The sequence below is a fragment of the Myotis daubentonii genome, chromosome 18 (assembly GCF_963259705.1).
Source record: "Myotis daubentonii chromosome 18, mMyoDau2.1, whole genome shotgun sequence".
NCBI lineage: Eukaryota > Metazoa > Chordata > Mammalia > Chiroptera > Vespertilionidae > Myotis > Myotis daubentonii.
In genome coordinates, this window is record NC_081857.1 from 28,918,029 (window position 1) to 28,936,793 (window position 18,765).

Sequence of the window (18,765 nt, forward strand, 5' to 3'; positions counted from 1 at the left end):
AGAGGTCCCACCACTTATTGTTTTACCATTGAATTGTGCTGCTTTCAAAGATTGAGGTTCAGAGGGGAGTGGATTAAAATTTCTTTCTTACAGATAATCTAATGGTTACAATAGGGTTAAAAACTACATATATTATTTACAATTGTCAAAAATATTTTTCCCCCAGGAAAAAAGACAAAAGAGGCTCTTAATATTTTAATAGTGATGGTGACTGTAGAGAAGAGAAAACAGGATTTAAAAGGCAATTATATATATGTGTGTGTGTGTGTGTGTGTGTGTGTGTGTGTGTATACACACACACACACATATTCAAATAAAGACATAATTTGTAACATCTATAACATAAAAGAGATATGTAGCTTTATAGAAGTAGTTTTTGTATGTGATTGAATTTAAGTTGGTATCAATTCAAATTACATAGTTGTATCTTTAGGAAGTTATATGTAATCTCCATGGTAACCATAGAGAAAATAGTTATATAATATATACAAAAAATGAAAGGGAATCAAAATGTCACTACGAAAACTAAGTACAAAAGATGGCAGTAATGGAGGATATGAGGAACAAAAAGCTCTAAGAAATGGAAAACAAATAACAAAGTGGACTTATAAGTCCTTCCTTATTGATAATTTAAATGTCAATGGATCAAACTCTCCAAACAAAAAGCAAAGAAGAGAAAAATGGATAAAAATATGATTCAGCTATGCTATTTACAAGAGATTTACTATAGATCCAAAGACACAAACAGATTATCTTTGGTTACTATTCCATGCAAATAGTAACCAAAAGAAAGGTCAGGAGGTTATGCTAATAACAGACTAAGAGACTTTAAATTAAAAAATGTCACAAGAGACAAGAATATTAAATATTGACAAGAGTCCACTCAACAAGCTCTAACAATAATAAACATATTCACCAAACAGAACCCCTAAAATATATGAAGGAAACAATGGCAGAATTGAAGGGAGAAATAGACAGTAGTACAGTAATAGTTGAAGACTTCAATATACCAATTTCAATAACAAAATATAAAGTATACCCCAAAACAGATAACATAGTTTCGTCAACTGCACATGGAAAATTCTCCACGGCAGACCATGTTTTAGGCCAAAAGTCTTAATTTAAAAAGACTGAAATCATACAGAATCACAAGGAAAACTGGAAAATTCACAAATGTGTGGAAAACAACATACGTACTGTTAAATGATAGATCAAATAAGAAATCACCCTTAACCAGTTTGGCTCAGAGGATAGAGCATCGGCCTGTGGACTGAAAGATCCCATGTTCCATTCCAGTCAAGGGCACATGCCCAGATCATGGGCTCAATCCCCAGTAGGGGGCATCAGGAGGCAGCTGATCAATGATTCTCTCTCATCATTGATGTTTCCATCTCTCTCTCCCTCTCCCTTCCTCTCCGAAATCAATAAAAATATATTTTTTAAAAAAGAAGTCACAAGGCATATTGGAAAATACCTAGAAGTGAATGAAAACAAAAACATAAAAGGGAAATTAAGAAGGAAAAACATATTAACCCGCCGAAACCGGTTTGGCTCAGTGGATAGAGCGTCGGCTTGCGGACTGAGGGGTCCCGGGTTCGATTCCAGCTGGGGGGCATGTACCTGGGTTGCGGGCACATCCCCAGTGGGGGATGTGCAGGAGGCAGCTGATCGATGTTTCTCTCTCATCGATGTTTCTAACTCTCTAACCCTCTCTCTCTTCCTCTCTGTAAAAAATCAATAAAATATATTTTTAAAAAAAAACAAAACATATTAACCCAAGTATCATCAATAGATTAATAGATTCTTCTTTGACATGGCATATGATCTTTTTATTATATTGGTGAATTTGGTTTGCTAATATTTTGTTGTGGATTTTCACATCTATGTTCATCAAGGAAATTTAGAAGAAATTAATCAAGAATGATGGGACTGAAAGACAATCCAATTAAAAATGAGCAAAGGACCTGAATAGACACTTCTCCAAAGAGGACATACAGATAGCCAATAGACATATGAAAAAAAAATGCTCAACATCACAGAAATGCACATTAAAGCCACAATAAGGTATCACCTCACATCTGCCAGAAGCTACCATCAATAATTCAACAAACAAGTGTTGGCAAGGATTTGGAGAAAAGGGAATTCTAGTACACTGCTGGTGGGAATGCAGATTGGTGCAGCCACTGTGGAAAACAGTATGGAATTTACTAAAATAATTAAAAATGGAACTTGCATTTTGACCCAGAGATCCCACTTCTGGGAATATATCCTAAGACTACCAAAACACCACTCAGAAAGAATATATGCACCCCTTATGTTCATAGCAGCATTTACAGTAGTCAAGATCTGAAAATGTGATTTCGCTCCTAATATGGAGTAGAACATATTACAACATCACTGTTTATGTTCTCAGGAATCTACACTAATAAAAGAGAAACATGCAAGTTGGTGTCACTCTGCTACACCCATTAGCCAATCAGCGCTACTATGCAAATTAACCCAACAAAGATGGCAGTTAATTTGCATTCACAGGCACGGAGGGAAGACTGAAGGCTCTAGCCAGAGTGAAGACTGAAGAGGCTTGGCTTCTCCGCCTCGCTACGGCCGCAGCGGAGAAGCCAAGCCTTGCTGTGGCCCCAGCGTAGAAGCCTAGCCTCGAGGTTTGGCTTCTCTGCTGCGGCCGGGCCAAAGGCCTGGATCCTGGGTGCTGGAGGAAAGGCGGTGCCAGCAGCCCGGGGAAGGAGGGCCTATTGCGCGAATCTTCGTGCAACGGGCTTCTAGTCCTATCTAATAAAAGAGAAACATGGAGAAAAAAAGAGAGAGAGAGAGAAAGAAACATGGTAATTAGCTGTACGTCCGCTACCCTTCCCATTGGCTAATCAGGGCGATATGCAAATTAACTGCCAGCCAAGATGGCGGCCAGCAGCCAGGCAGCTTGAAGCGAACATGAGGCTTCCTTGCTTCAGTGACGGAGGACTCCAACGTTCCCCGCCTGCCGCTGCCGGCCTCTGAGCTTGCAGTTTGAAACATTGTTACAAATATAGAAGCTAAACAAAACCCCAGAAACCTGCTTTCAGCCTGTTGGTATCTCAGAGCTGGAGTTGAAACAGTGTTTCGATTATAGAACCCAAACAAACCAGATACCTGCTTTCAGCAGCGAAGGCCTAAGAGCTGGAGCCAAGCCTCAGAGCTAAAGCTGGCCCAGAATAAAATAAAAAAAAGAAAGAAAAGAAAAAAAGGAGCGGTTGGGAGCTTCAGTCACCCGCCAGCCTGAAAATAGCCCTCAGCCCCTCACCCAGACTGGCCAGGCACCCCAGTGGGGACCCCCACCCTGATCCAGGACACCCTTCAGGGCAAACCAGCCGGCCCCCACCCGTGCACCAGGCCTCTATCCTATATAGTAAAAGGGTAATATGCCTCCCAGCACCGGGATCAGCGTGACAGGGGGCAGCGCCCAAACCCCCTGATGGCCCTGCGGCTCTGTTTGTGACAGGGGGTGGTGCCACAACCTCCCTATCCGCCCTGCTCTGTTCGTGACAGGGGAAGGCGCCCCAACCCCCTGATCAGCCCTGCTCTGTGCCTGTTAGGAGGGAGCTCCCCAACCCCCTGATCGCCCTGCGGCTCTGTGTGTGACAGGGTGCGGTGCCCCAACGCCCCCCCCCCCCCCCCACGGGCCCTGCTCTGTGTGTGTTGGGGTAGAGCCATAACCTCCCCATCGGCCCTGCCCTGAGTGTGACGGTGCGGTGCCCCAACCCCCTGATCCACCCTGCTCTGTGTGTGACAGGGGGCGGTGTCCCAACTCCCCTATCGGCCCTACTCTGTGAGTGACAGGGGGGAGCTCCTCAACCCCCTGATCAGCCCTGCTCTGTGCGTGACGGGGGAGTTCCCCAACCCCCTGATGGTCCCTGCTCTGTGCGTGACGGGGGAGTTCCCCAACCCCCTGATGGGCCCTGCTCTGTGAGTGACGGGGGGCAGCGTCCCAACTCCCTGATTGGCCCTGCTCTGTGCGGGTTGGGGTGGTGCCACAACCTCCCCATCTACCCTGCCTTGAGTGTGACAGGGAGCAGTGCCCCAACCCCCCAATCGGCCCTACCCTGAGCATGACTGAGGGCGGCATTGCAACCTCCCGATCCACCCTGCTCTGTGCGTGACGGGGGAGCTCCCCAACCCCCTGATGGGCCCTGCTCTGTGCGTGACAGAGGGCAGCGCCCCAACCCCCTGATTGGCCTTGCTCTGTGCATGACAGGGTACAGAGCCCCAACCCCCCTGATGGGCCCTGCTCTGTGCGTGACGGGGTGGCGCCGCAACCTCCCCATCGACCCTGCCTTGAGTGTGATGGGGCAGTGCCCCACCCCCCAATCGGCCCTACCCTGAGCGTGACTGAGGGTGGCATCGCAACCTCCCGATCCGCCCTGCTCTGTGCATGACGGGGCGGTGCCCCAACTCCCCAATCGGCCCTGCTCTGAGCCCGACCAGGGGCTGCACCTAGGGATTGGGCCTGCCCTCTGCCACCCAGGAGCAGGCCTAAGCCAGCAGGTCGTTATCTCCCGAGGGGTCCCAGACTGTGAGAGGGCACAGGCCAGGCTGAGGAACCCCCCCCAAGTGCACAAATTTTTGTGCACCGGGCCTCTAGTATATATATATATTTTTTTTTTTTTAAGTGATAGAGTATCTTGATGTTATCACCAACAGAAAAATAAGCAGCCATGCCTAAATTAAAACCAAAATCAAACTTTGCCCATGAACTAGGAAAACAATTTCTGGCATAATTATCATATCCATAATGGTATCGTGTATTTTAGATATCAGTATTGCAACGTTAAGGATAAAATTGTTTTTGTTAGGGAGCCAGTCAGTGATTGAGGGGGGATGTATTTAAGATTTCATTCTTTTGGGACTAGAACTATACAGGTTCCTATTGGGTTTGTTGTGTGTGGGGGTGGGGGGAGGGGGTATTGTATGTTTGTTCATTTCAGGGTGCCATATATTTTCATCCCTGACTACTATCTATTTGGTTACTTACCCTGATGGCAGTAGTGTAAAATGCCTGGGTTGGTTGGTTGGTTTTGTGGTATGTTTTTCAAATATTTTTATTGATTTCAGAGAGTAAGGGAGAGAGAAATATAGAAACATCAGTGATTAGAGAGAATCATTGATCGGCTGCCTCCTGCACGCCCCACACTGGGGATGGAGCCCACAACCGGGAATATGCCCTGACTGGGAATCGAACCGTGACTTCCTGGTTCATAGGTCAATGCTCAACCACTGAGCCACGCCAGCCGGGCTAAAATGTCTGTTTTGTTTCCATTCCTGTTTTAGCTAAATTGAAACTTTTATATTCTCTGTTTAATTAGTTTGTATAAATCTTAAATCTAATAAAGTGTAGACCAAATTTTCATTCATACAGAGTGCTTGGTTATAAAAACAGTTTTCTTGAGCTACGTATTTGACTTTTATGATGAAGAAATATACCTTATACTTGGCTTTAAAAATTCACCTTTCTGTTCACAATCATTATTTGGGTAAGTTTAGTTTTGTTTTTTAATGAGAAATCTAGATGTAAGTAGAACAATCTAGCATCTTTCCTATCTTCCTTTGTGACTGTATCTGAAACTCCTTAATCACTTCTTTAAAAACTTTACATGACCTAGTTTCTGACTCCATCTGGACTACTTCAGCCACCTCATTCTGACTTTGACCTTATACAGCTATTTCCTCTGCCTGATCTTCCCTTTCCCAGATCCTCTCATGTCTGGTATCTCAGGAATATTTGCATCTTAGCTTAATGTCCTTATAAAACACTTTTTATATTATTCTTTATCACATTTTAATTGTTTGCCTAGCATTTATTATTTGCTGATTTCCCCCCCACTATTTTCTTATTTCCTTGTCTGTCTATCCAAGTAGAATGTAAACTGTCTTATTCACCACTGTTCCTTAGCACTTAGAATAGGATTTGGACTTTAATGAGTGCTCAATAACTGTTGAATAAACAAATGAGTGATCCACTAGAAAGAACCAGTCTTCAAATTTATGAACTTCAGGGTCCGTAATTAACTAACTTCTTTGGGCCTCAATTTTCTCATTTTGCAAATGTGTATTAGTTTCCCTACTTGTTATAAGATAGACTTTTTTTTTTTTACTTGTTTTTTTAAAAGGTAATATGTTGTCATTCATAGAGAAAAGAAATATATCAGCCTTTATTTATTGGAACATTAATCCAAAACAAAGTCATAGTAGACTAATGAGGCTTTCCTGGCACCCTTTTTTCTCTTTCTTTTTTCCTTTTTTTTTTTTTTTTTTTTTATCTCACTGTTAGATATTTGTGAAATCTCTTGAGATTGATCTCATACCAAACATTAGGAGCACAAACCAGTAAGATGCGTAAAGAGGTAAACCTCTAAGAACATCATTCAAGAAACTGAGGTTTTGCATTGGCCAGTGTAGCTCAGCGGGTAAGTCAGCCTGTTCACTGAAGGTTCTAGGATTCCAGGTCAAGGGCATGTACCTGGGTTGCAGGTTTGATCCCCAGCCCTGATGCGTCAAGAGAGGCAACCAATGTCTGTCTCTGTCTGTCTGTCTATCTGTCTGTCTGTCTCTCTCTCTCTCTCTCTCTCTCTCTCTCTCCCCCCCTCCCTCCCTCCCTCCCTCCCTCCCTCCTCCACCCCCCACTTACCCTCTTTTCCACCTTTCACTCTCTCTAAAAACCAATGGGAAAGAATATCCTCAGTGAGGATTAACCAAAAGAAGGAAAGAAACTGAGGTTTTTCATCTTAAATTTCCTTACCAGTTAATAAAATTTAGGCAATTCACCTAATCTCATAAGCATGTTTTCAAAATCTGTAAACTGTAATGTTTCCTCTTCCCTACTTCCATAGTATTGCTATAAATGATATGTGAAAGTACTTTATAAACTACAAATCATTAGTGAAATGTATGGTAATCATTAGGATCAGATCTGAAATTGAGGTTTCTTCTGCAAAACTATTGGAGAATGCTAGTGATGCTCTTACTTATGTGTAATTCCTAAAAGGCTATTCCAAAAATGTGTATTTTAAAAATATATGAAGGTACTTGGCATCTGTCCCTCCAAAAATATGCATTTAAGACTAAATCCAAGGCCAGATAAGGCACTGACCCGATACACCAAGGTTGCAGGTTCAATCCGAAGTCATGACACATACAAGAGTCAACCAATGAATGCATAAATAAGTAGAACAACAAATCAATGTTTCCTTCTCTCTCTTTCCTCGCCCCCCCCCCCCCCCACCACCTTCCTCTCTCTCTCTCTAAAATCAAAAAGATTTAAGGTACTGTTACAGCAAATAGTCTTGATAGAATTATCTGTTTTCTATATAAGGCCACAGGAGAAAATGTCATTGCCTCTTTTTTTTTTTAATCATAGCCCAAAGAGCCGATTGATTCAATTAAAGAAAGAAAAGCTGGAATACTCTCCAGGAGAGCATGAATATGGATTATTTCCAGCCCCCATTCATGTTGGTGAGTATATACAATATATTGCTGAGAAAAAAATGGGTTATTTCTTGAGTTTGGGTGAAATGTTTCTGCATTCCTATTATTATTTATTTATATCCAGTGGGGTGAAGCTCTTTTTTCTTTTTTTACCATTTAATTTATACTTAACTGTAAAGAATTCTGCAAACTCTTTGCTGTCTAGGAGTCAAAATGACATAAATCTTACTAACTGGAGTTTCAGTAAACAACACTGTACCTGTAGCATTTGATTCCCTAAGTATGTCATCTAGAAAAACCCAACTATTCATCAGTCCACTTTCATAGTTCAAAAGGAGTGAGATGATTTATGGATATGTAATAATCAAAGGAAAAAGGCCCCCTGCTTTTCCTGATCTTAATCTGCTTGAAAATTAAGCAAGATTTATCTTTTTTTTTTTTTTAGAGAAAATGTCAAGGCTTTGTTTAGCATTTGGGTAATAGTACCTCCTAGGGTCCTACTGTGAAGCATTCCAAATAAATAAAAAGTACCTAGAAGTCATCCTAAATTCTTCTCATTTTTTCAACACCTTATCCAATCCGTTTCCACGTTTTATTATTTCTATTCTTAAAATACATCCTACTCTCCAAATTCCATTGCCATCACTCAAGTCCATGCCACTATGCCATAGCCTTCTAACAGATCTGTCCGCTTCCATTGTCCCCTTCCAGTCTTCCAATCCACTCTCCACACAATAAAAAGATAACTTGATTTCATAACTTGAACAGATCATATTTAAAACCTTTTATTATTCCCATTGCCTGAAAATTTCTTCAAACTCTTCTCATGATTGTTTTCCTCTCATTCTTTAAGGATTAGCTGACAGTATCAGCTTATATATAGTTTTCTTTAAAATTGCATTCATGTCCTAACCGGTTTGGCTTAGTGGATAGAGCGTTGGCCTGCGGACTGAAGGGTCCCAGGTTCGATTCCAGTCAGGGGCATGTACCTTGGTTGCGGGTACATACCCAGTAGGCGTTGTGCAGGAGGCAGCTGATGGATGTTTCTCTCTCATGGATTTTTCTAACCCTCTATCCCTCCCCCTTCCTCTCTGTAAAAAATCAATAAAACATTTAAAATAAAATTGTTTTCATGTCGCCGAAACCGGTTTGGCTCAGTGGATAGAGCGTCGGCCTGCGGACTGAGAGGTCCCAGGTTCGATTCCGGTCAAGGGCATGTACCTGGGTTGTGGGCATATCCCCAGTGGGAGATGTGCAGGAGGCAGCTGATTGGTGATTCTCTCTCATCGATGTTTCTAACTCTCTATCTCTCTCCCTTCCTCTCTGTAAAAAGTCAATAAAATATATATTAAAATAAAAATTGTATTCATGTCCCTTGCCAGTGTGACTCGGTTGGACGTCATTCCGTACACTAAAAGGTTTCGGCTTCAATTCCCTATTAGGGCACATGCCCAGGTTTCAGGCTCTATCTCCAGTAGGGGCTTGTAGGAGGCAGCCCATCAATGTCTTTATTTTTAATCTTTATTGAAAGTATTACATATGTCCTCTTTCCCCTCCCCCCCCCCCCGATTGACCCCTTCTCGCCCGCCCCTGCTCTCTCCCAGCCTCTGCCCCAGGCCTTCACCACACTATTGTCTTTGTCCATGGGTTAGCCTATATAATTAGCCTATATAATAAAAGCCTAATATGCAAATCAACCAAACGGCAGAAAGACCTGTCACTATGACACATACTGAACACCAGGAGGCAGATGCTCAGCACAAGAGCTGCCCCCAGCCCTCAGGCCCCGACTGGCGACAGGGGGTGGAGGGGTCAGCGAGTAGGCAGTGCCAGGCCAACCAAGGTGGGTGCCAGTGGAGGTCCCCCGGTTGCCTTGCAGGTCGGCCCTGATCGCCGGCCAGGCCTAGGGACCCTACCCGTGCATGAATTTTGTGAACCCAGCCTCTAGTGCACATATATACATACAAGCTCTTGATCTCACATCGATGTCTCTTTCTCCCTTCCTCTCTGTCCAAAAATCAATTTTTAAAAATATTTAAAATAATAATAAATAAAAACTACAATAAAATTGTTCTCATGATTGTCCCACCACAGAGGGTTCTTCCTTTATTCTACATCACAGAACCCTGTTTTTCTTTTATAATCTACTAGAGGCCTGGTGCACGAGTTTGTGCACCAGTGGGATCCCTCAGCCTGGCCTGCGGGATCAGGCTAAAACCGGCTCTCCAACATTCCCGGAGGGGTCCCAGATTGTGAGAAGGTGCAGGCCAGGCCGAGGGACTCCACCGGTGCACGATCGGAGCCGGGGAGGGGCGCAGGAGGTTGTCTAGCCTGTCTCGCTCAGTTCCAATTGGCCATACCCCAGCAGCAAGCTAACCTACTGGTCAGAGCGTCTGCCCCCTGGTGGTCAGTGCACATCATAGCAAGCAGTTGAGCAGTCTTAGCATATCATTAACATACTAGAAGCCCGTTGCACAAAGATTTGCACAATAGGCCTTCCTTCCCCTGGCTGCTGGCACCAGTTTACCTCCGGCACCCAGGACCCAGGCCTTTGGTCCGGCCACAGCAGAGAAGCCAAGCCTCTTCAGTCTTCAGTCTTCACTCCAGCTAGAGACTTCAGTCTTTGCTCCACGTCTGCATATGCAAATTAACTGCCATCTTTGTTGGGTTAATTTGCATAGTCACTCTGATTGGCTGGTGGGTGTAGCGGAGTAACACCAATTGTTTCTCTTTTATTAGTGTAGATTACGCTTTGATTGGTTGAATGGCTGACTGATGACCGGACACTTAACTTTTTAGGCTTTTATTACATAGCATAATTACTGTACTTGTTTATTCATTTTTATCTGACTCCCCTATCCTATCTAATATAGACAAACATGGTAATTGACCATACCTTTGCTACACTTCCCATTGTCTAATCAGCACGATATGCAAATTAACTGCCAACAAAGATGGCGGCTAATTTGCATACTGCAGGCAGGGCAGGCCAGCGCCATCCCGCCTGCCCCGCCGCCATCTGAGCCTGCTATTTGCAACCCGGGGCGGCGGGGCGGGACAGCGCCATCCCACCTGCTCTGCTGCCATCCGGGCCTGCCATCTGCAAACCGGGGCATTAGGCGTCCATGTGCGACCCGACCCAGGGTGGCCGGGCAGTGCAGCAGCGATCAGCCAGCTCACCCGGGCATCCCGTGTGTGACCCGACCCGGGGCGGCGCCCCAACCCCCAGATCGGCCCTGCCATGTGCGCGACCCGGGGAGGCGGGGCAGGCACCGAGGGATCGGGCCTGCCATCTGCCACCCAGGGAGCGGGCCTAAGCCAGCAGATGGTTATCTCCCGAGGGGTCCAAGACTGTGAGAGGACACAAGTGGGGCTGAGGGACACCCCCCAACCCCCCTCCCCCGCCAGTGCACAAATTTTTGTGCACTGGGCCTCTAGTCCTATGTAATAACAGCATAATATGCAAATTGTCCCCTTTACTGTGAGTTCAACCAGGGGGTGGGGCCAGCTGGGGAGGGGAAGGAATACCCAGCTGGCCACCAGCCGATAGAGACCCTACCAGTGCATGAATTTTATGCACTGGACCTCTAGTTATGTTATTAACTCCAGGAGTACAGGATCATTTGTCTTTCTTATTCTCCTTTGATTTCCCAGTGCCTAATACGTAATAGAAGTTTAACAATTTTTTGTTGTATAAATGAAGGAAAAGGAGAAATTAGGATAAATTGCTGAACGTAGATGACAATTTTTTCTCAGGAACAACTTACTGTGTAGCAGATGTTGATCCTATGCACTATAATATTCTCTTCAACTATGACTCTCTTGACCCTTTTGACTAGGGGCTCTTCTCTGGTTTATGATTATCAAATCTCCTTTTTCTCCCTAGAGAGTCCAGCACCATAAGGGTATTTAAAGTAGCAGGTTTAGACAAGTTTTGCAATAAAGATGAGTTATTGTATATTGAGTGCCTGGAGAATGGTGTAACTACAACATAGAGTTACAAGGCTTAATTCTCAGCTAGGTAACTATGCTTGTACTTACTTAATGAAGGTAAGAGTTCAGCTCCATATTCTCTAGGCATAATGCCAAAGTTCTCTTGAAAGAATCTTTTGTTTTTATTAGTGATGCTGTAGCAGTGGAAGCAGCTTCTTAGCAGATCGTGCTATTTCCTAGAACCTGCTAATGATAAATAGGCTTTGAAAATAAGAAGTAATTTACAAGTCCTGTTTAAAGGAAAACACAGCCATTTTGGTCTTACTGGTTTTGTCCTGTTTGGGAAATTAACTTAGATCTTGGATGAAGCTCTAACTATGCAAGGGGATGAAGGAATCAGTCAATTCCAAGGAAAAAAGGGAAAATAATGGGTAGACTAATATTTCCTGTCATGTCTCTGGCATGAATTAGTGGTTAACAAGTCTAGAATGGAAATTCCTTTATTTAAATAAAGATTTTATGTCTGCATCCCCACTTTAGTTCTATTAAGACTAATTTGTACTCAGTAAATAAAAAATAGAAAAACTTATCCAAGTAGTGACTCTTTTCTCTGGTGAATCAGGACTTTATCTTTTTTTTTAAATCCTCCCCCAAGGATATGTTTTTATTGATTTGAGAGAAAAAGGAGGTGGGGGAGAGAGAGAGAGGACCATTGATGCAAGAGCAGCATCAATTGGTTGCCTTCTGTATGCACCCCTCTCGGGAATCGAATGTGCAACCTTTTGGTGTATGGACTACATTCCAATGAGCCACCCGGCCAGGGCTGAAACAGGACTTTAAATCAGACTGTTGCAGGATATGTTTTTTTTCAGGATGTGCTATTTTGTTTTTCAAATAATCGTTTATGATAGGATAGAGAGGGCGGATACTCAGATGTTTTAAACTGGTCACTTCCAATATGGTGTAAACAAAGAGCATGACTGAGTCAGCGAGACCTGGGTTTATCTCTCTCTTTGCCGTATTAGTTATATGAATAAAATAGATATATAAACAAAATTAAATGCATCTTACCATTGGAGTCATATTCAATAAATGTAAAGTAATATTTAGTTTTAAATGTTTAATAAAATCAGGTTTATTTATCTTAGAGAAATAAATTTTAATCCTCACCCAAGGATATGCTTTTATTGATTTTATTTTTGAGAGAGAGAGAAACATTGTGCTAAGAAAGAAACATCAATTGGTTACCTCCTGTATGCACCCCAAGCAGAGATCAAACCTGCAGCCTCGGTTGCCACTCACTGCTTTTCCCAATATAATGGAAAGAACATAGACCTATGTGCAGAAAAAAAATTAACAGCAGACCTAAGACTTTTATTCTTAGAACCTCCTCCTTGCTAGGTTGGCCATTACCTGGCATCAGGGAACTTGAAAACCATAAACGGTTTCCTCTATTGAGATAAAACTTCCTAGATCAGTGATGGCGAACCTATGACACGCGTGTTAGAGGTGACACGTGAACTCATTTATTTTGGTTGATTTTTCTTTGTTAAGTGGCATTTAAATATATAAAATAAATATCAAAAATATAAGTCTTTGTTTTACTATGGTTGCAAATATCAAAAAATTTCTATATGTGACACGGCACCAGAGTTAAGTTAGGATTTTTCAAAATGCTGACACGCCGAGCTCAAAAGGTTCGCCATCACTGCCCTAGATGGTAATAACAGTGTTTTACTGTGTTCACTGTGTGTAAAGTCTATGGTTTCCACTGAACACCTGCTTTCATTCTAAAAGTCTGGAATTTTGGTACATTATAGGCAGAGGGTACCTATAGGTCCAGCCACCAATTAAAACCTTCATTAATGAATTTCTGTTGATCTTCCTTGATAGACAATGTTTCACAAATGTTGTCACAAAGCCTTGCCAAAGATTTCATCATCTGTGACTCCACTGGGAGAGAACTTCTTAAATTTGTGCCTGGTTTCCTCCAGATGTTGCCCAGTAGCCTTTTTCTCTTTACTGATTTTGCTTTGTTTCATTTTGCTATAATGACCATGAGTATAACTATATGCTGAGTCCTGTGAATCACCAAACCTGAGGGTGATCTTAGGGATCCTTGACACACCTTAGAATCAAGCACATATGAACAACTCTTCCCATTCCATACTCTTGTAGCTATTTGACCTTGAACAAGTTACTTTTCTACTCTACATCTTAGCATTTTCATCTACATATTGAAAATGCTTTCATCCTGAATAGTGAGGATTATGTAAGACTTACTTTGTACTTAACACAGAGTGACTACCCCTTCCCCTTGACTTACTATAACCAAATACTCAATGTCAAGTGAGAAGATCAAAGCCATCCCAGTCATTTCTATAAAACTGGGGTATAAGTAGAAATAAGGAAATAATAAAGAGTAGAAATCAATAAAATATTAGATTTGAAAAGAGCAACAAAATTCATAACCTCTAGCTGCACTAATCAAGAAAAAAAGTAAGATAACACAAATTACTGGTATCCATGCAATAGGTCCTACTGTCATTAAGAAGCTATTAAGGGATTATTCTGAGTAACCTTAGGCCAGGACATTGAACAATGTATATGAAATGGATAAATTCCTTTAAAAATACAACTTAAAACTGATGCAAGATAAAATAGAAAATCTGAATAGCCTATATCATTTAAATAAATTGAATTCCTGCTGCATTTCACCCCATACACAGTTTCTCTCTTTCTCCCTTTCTCTTTCTCTAAAGTCAATGAATAAAAATTTTAAAAATAAATATATCTAAAAATTTGCAAGGCCTTTACCCTAAAAATGAAAAACATTTATCTCAGAAAGACCTACATAAATGGAGAAATATGCCACATTCAGAGATTGGAAATATTTGGTACGATCTAAACTATATTACCAGTAGGATTTTCTGTAAAAACTGATAAACTGATTCTAAAATTTATATGGAAATGCAAAAGACCTAGAATCTTCAACATGATCTTTAAATAAAAATATTGAAAGACATTATCAGACTTCAAGAGTTACTATAAAGCACTTTAATCAAAACTGTGGTGTTGGCATTCATATATGGAACAGCATAAGTAGCCCAGAAATAGAGCCACTTTTCTGTTTTTATTTGATTTGTACACAGGTACAAGCCCTTGACTGGAATCAAACCCACAACCCTTCAGTCCATGGGCCAAAGCTCCAACCACTGAGCCAAACTGGCCAGAGCCCCGCATTTCGTTTATTCATTCATTCGTCAGTGGACATTTCTCTTCTTTCCACCTTTTTACAATTCTGAATAATGCTGCTATGAACATTAGTTTGCTATTCTCTGTTGAGGACTCTGCTTTCAGTTTTGTTGTTGTTAATCCTTATCTGAGGATATTTTTCCATTGATTTTTAGAGAGAGGGAAAGGGTAGGGGAGAGAAAGAGAAAATTTTAGTGAAACTATCAACTACTTTATTAACAGAAAGATCTTGCAAAACATCTTTATTGAAAAACAACAATGTACCCTTGTCACACTTTTAAAAATATTTAAACTTGAAAGACCACTAGGGGGTGCACCAAGGAAGCATAACAAAATGCGGAGACAAAGAAACAGGACAAAATTGTCAATGGAAGATATAGAGTTCAGAACCACACTTTTAAGGTCTCTCAAGAACTGTTTAGAAGCTGCCGATAAACTTAATGAGATCTACACGAAAACTAATAAGACCCTCGATCTTATATTGGGGAACCAACTAGAAATAAAGCATACACGGACTGAAATAACAAATATTATACAGACGCCCGACAGCAGACCAGAGGAGCGCAAGAATCAAGTCAATGATTTGAAATGCGAGGAAGCAAAAAACATCCAACCGGAAAAGCAAAATGAAAAAAGAATCCAAAAATGCGAGGATAGTGTAAGGAGCCTCTGGGACAGCTTCAAGCGTACCAACATCAGAATTATAGGGGTGCCAGAAGATGAGAGAGAGCAAGATATTGAAAACCTATTTGAAGAAATAATGACAGAAAACTTCCCCCACCTGGTGAAAGAAATGGACTTACAGGTCCAAGAAGTGCGGAGAACCCCAAACAAAAGGAATCCAAAGAGGACCACACCAAGACACATCATAATTAAAATGCCAAGAGCAAAAGATAAAGAGAGAATCTTAAAAACAGCAAGAGAAAGAAACTCAGTTACCTACAAGGGAATACCCATACGACTGTCAGCTGATTTCTCAACAGAAACTTTGCAGGCCAGAAGGGAGTGGCAAGAAATATTCAAAGTGATGAATACCAAGAACCTACAACCAAGATTACTTTATCCAGCAAAGCTATCATTCAGAATTGAAGGTCAGATAAAGAGCTTCACAGATAAGGAAAAGCTAAAGGAGTTCATCACCACCAAACCAGGATTATATGAAATGCTGAAAGGTATCCTTTAAGAAGAGGAAGACAACGGACAAAAACTAACACCATTTCCCCTAAGAACAGGAACAAGACAGGGATGCCCCCTCTCACCACTCCTGTTCAACATAGTACTGGAAGTGTTAGCCATTGCAATTCGGCAAGAAGAAGAAATAAAAGGCATCCAAATTGGAAAAGAGGAAGTAAAACTATCCTTATTTGCAGATGACATGATATTATACATACAAAACCCTAGAGATTCCATCAAAAAGCTACTAGACTTAATACATGAATTTGGCAATGTAGCAGGATACAAAATTAACCCCAAGAAATCTGAGGCATTTCTATACACCAATAGTGAACTTTCAGAAAGAGAGATTATAAAAACAATCCCGTTTACCATTGCACCAAAAAAATTAAGCTACCTAGGAATAAACTTAACTAAAGAGGTAAAAGACCTCTACTCAGAAAACTACAGGACGTTGAAAAAAGACATAGAGGAAGACATAAACAGATGGAAGAACATACCGTGTTCATGGATTGGTAGAATCAACATCATTAAAATGTCCATACTACCCAAAGCAATCTATAAATTCAACGCACTTCCCATTAAAATACCAATGGCATACTTCAGAGATCTAGAACGAACTTTCCAAAAATTCATCTGGAATAAAAGAAGACCCCGAATAGCTGCAGCAATCCTGAAAAAGAACAAAGTAGGTGGGATCTCAATACCAGATATCAAGTTGTATTACAAAGCCACTGTTCTCAAAACTGCCTGGTACTGGCACAAGAATAGGCATATAGATCAATGGAATAGAATAGAGAGCCCAGAAATCGGCCCGAACCAATATGCTCAATTAATATTTGACAAAGGAGGCAAGAACATACAATGGAGCCAAGATAGTCTCTTCAATAAATGGTGTTGGGAAAATTGGACAGATATATGCAAGAAAATGAAACTAGACCACCAACTTACACCATATACAAAAATAAACTCAAAATGGATAAAGGACTTAAATGTACGACAGGATACCATAAAAATTCTAGAAGAATCCAAAGGCAAGAAAATTTCAGACATATGCCGAAGCAATTTCTTCACTGATACAGCTCCTAGGGCACTTGAAACTAAAGAAAAAATGAACAAATGGGACTACATCAAAATAAAAAGCTTCTGCACAGCAAAAGAAACCATCAACAAAACAACGAGAAAACCCACTGTGTGGGAAAACATATTTGCCAATGACATATCTGATAAGGGCCTAATCTCCAAAATTTATAGGGAACTCATACAACTTAACAAAAGGAAGATAAACAATCCAATCAAAAAATGGGCAAAGGACCTAAATAGACACCTTTCAAAAGAGGACATTCAGAAAGCCAAGAGACATATGAAAACATGCTCAAAGTCACTAATCATCCGAGAGATGCAAATCAAAACAGCAATGAGGTACCATCTCACACCTGTCAGACTGGCTATCATCAACAAATCAACAAACGACAAGTGCTGGAGAGGTTGTGGAGAAAAAGGAACACTTGTGCACTGCTGGTGGGAATGCAGACTGGTGCAGCCACTATGGAAGACAGTATGGAGTTTCCTTAAAAAACTGAAAATGGAACTCCCATTTGACCCTGTGATCCCACTTCTAGGAATATATCCCAAGAAACCAGAAACACCAATCAGAAAGGATATATGCACCCCTATGTTCATAGCAGCACAATTCACCATAGCTAAGATCTGGAAACAGCCTAAGTGCCCATCAGTAGATGAATGGATTAGAAAACTGTGGTACATCTACACGATGGAATACTATGCTGCTGTAAAAAGGAAGGAACTCTTACCATTTGCAACTTCATGGATGGAACTGGAGAGCATTATGCTAAGTGAAATAAGCCAGTCAATAAAGGAAAAATACCACATGATCTCACTCATTCATGGACAATAGAGACCATTATAAACTTTTGAACAATAATAGATACAGAGGCAGAGCTGCCTCAAACAGATTGTCAAACTGCAGCGGGAAGGCCGGGGAGGGTTGGGGGGCAGGAGGTAGTGGGGTAAGAGATCAACTAAAGGACTTGTATGCATGCATATAAGCATAACCAATGGACATAAGACACTGGGTGATAGGGGAGGCTAGGGGACTGTCTAGGGCGGGGGGATAAAATGGATACATATGTAATACCCTTTGTAATACTTTAAGCAATAAAAAAAAAAAAAAAGAAGAGGAAGAGGAAGAAAAAGGTAAAGATACAAATTATGAACAACAAATATGCATCTATCAACAAGTGAATCTAAGAATCAAGTGAATAAATAATCTGATGAACAGAATGAACTGTTGATTATAATAGAATCAGGGACATAGAAAAGGAATGGACTGACTATTCTTGGGGGGGAAAGGGGTGTGGGAGATGTGGGAAGAGACTGGACAAAAATCGTGCACCTATGGATGAGGACAGTGGGTGGGGAGTGAGGGCGGAGGGTGGGGCGGGAACTGGGAGGAGGGGAGTTATGGGGGGAAAAAAAAGAGGAACAAATGTAATAATCTGAACAATAAAGATTTAATTTAAAAAAATAAAAAATAAAATAAAATATACCCTAGAAATAAAAATAAAAAAATATTTAAACTTATTTTAACTGACTATTAACTTAAACATATATATATATGTTTATATATATATATTTAACTTTAAATAGTTGTTACTCTTTCATTGGTTTTTTTCTATTCAGTATAGGAAATTGATTTTATACAAGTGAATGATAGATATGATTTTTAAATTTTCTCTATATATAGGTTTGTTATATTTTTGAGAAATTGCTTTTAAACCATAAACATGTATTATATACAATCTTTAACATCTGTTCTCTCAATTGAGCAACAAAACATTGAACAATATTCCTTAAAAAACACAGAAGGGTCATATAGAGTAAGGAAATTGAAGAAGCCTCTTTAAGGTT

General features: G+C 41.1%; 1 protein-coding gene across 1 annotated transcript in view; it reads left to right on the forward strand.

Annotated features, from left to right (window-relative positions):
* Positions 1–18,765, forward strand: part of ASH1L (ASH1 like histone lysine methyltransferase) — a 120,854-nt gene that overhangs the window by 74,207 nt on the left and 27,882 nt on the right. The window contains 1 exon segment of the mRNA XM_059675176.1: positions 7,406–7,500. Coding sequence (XP_059531159.1) covers positions 7,406–7,500 — 95 coding nt within the window.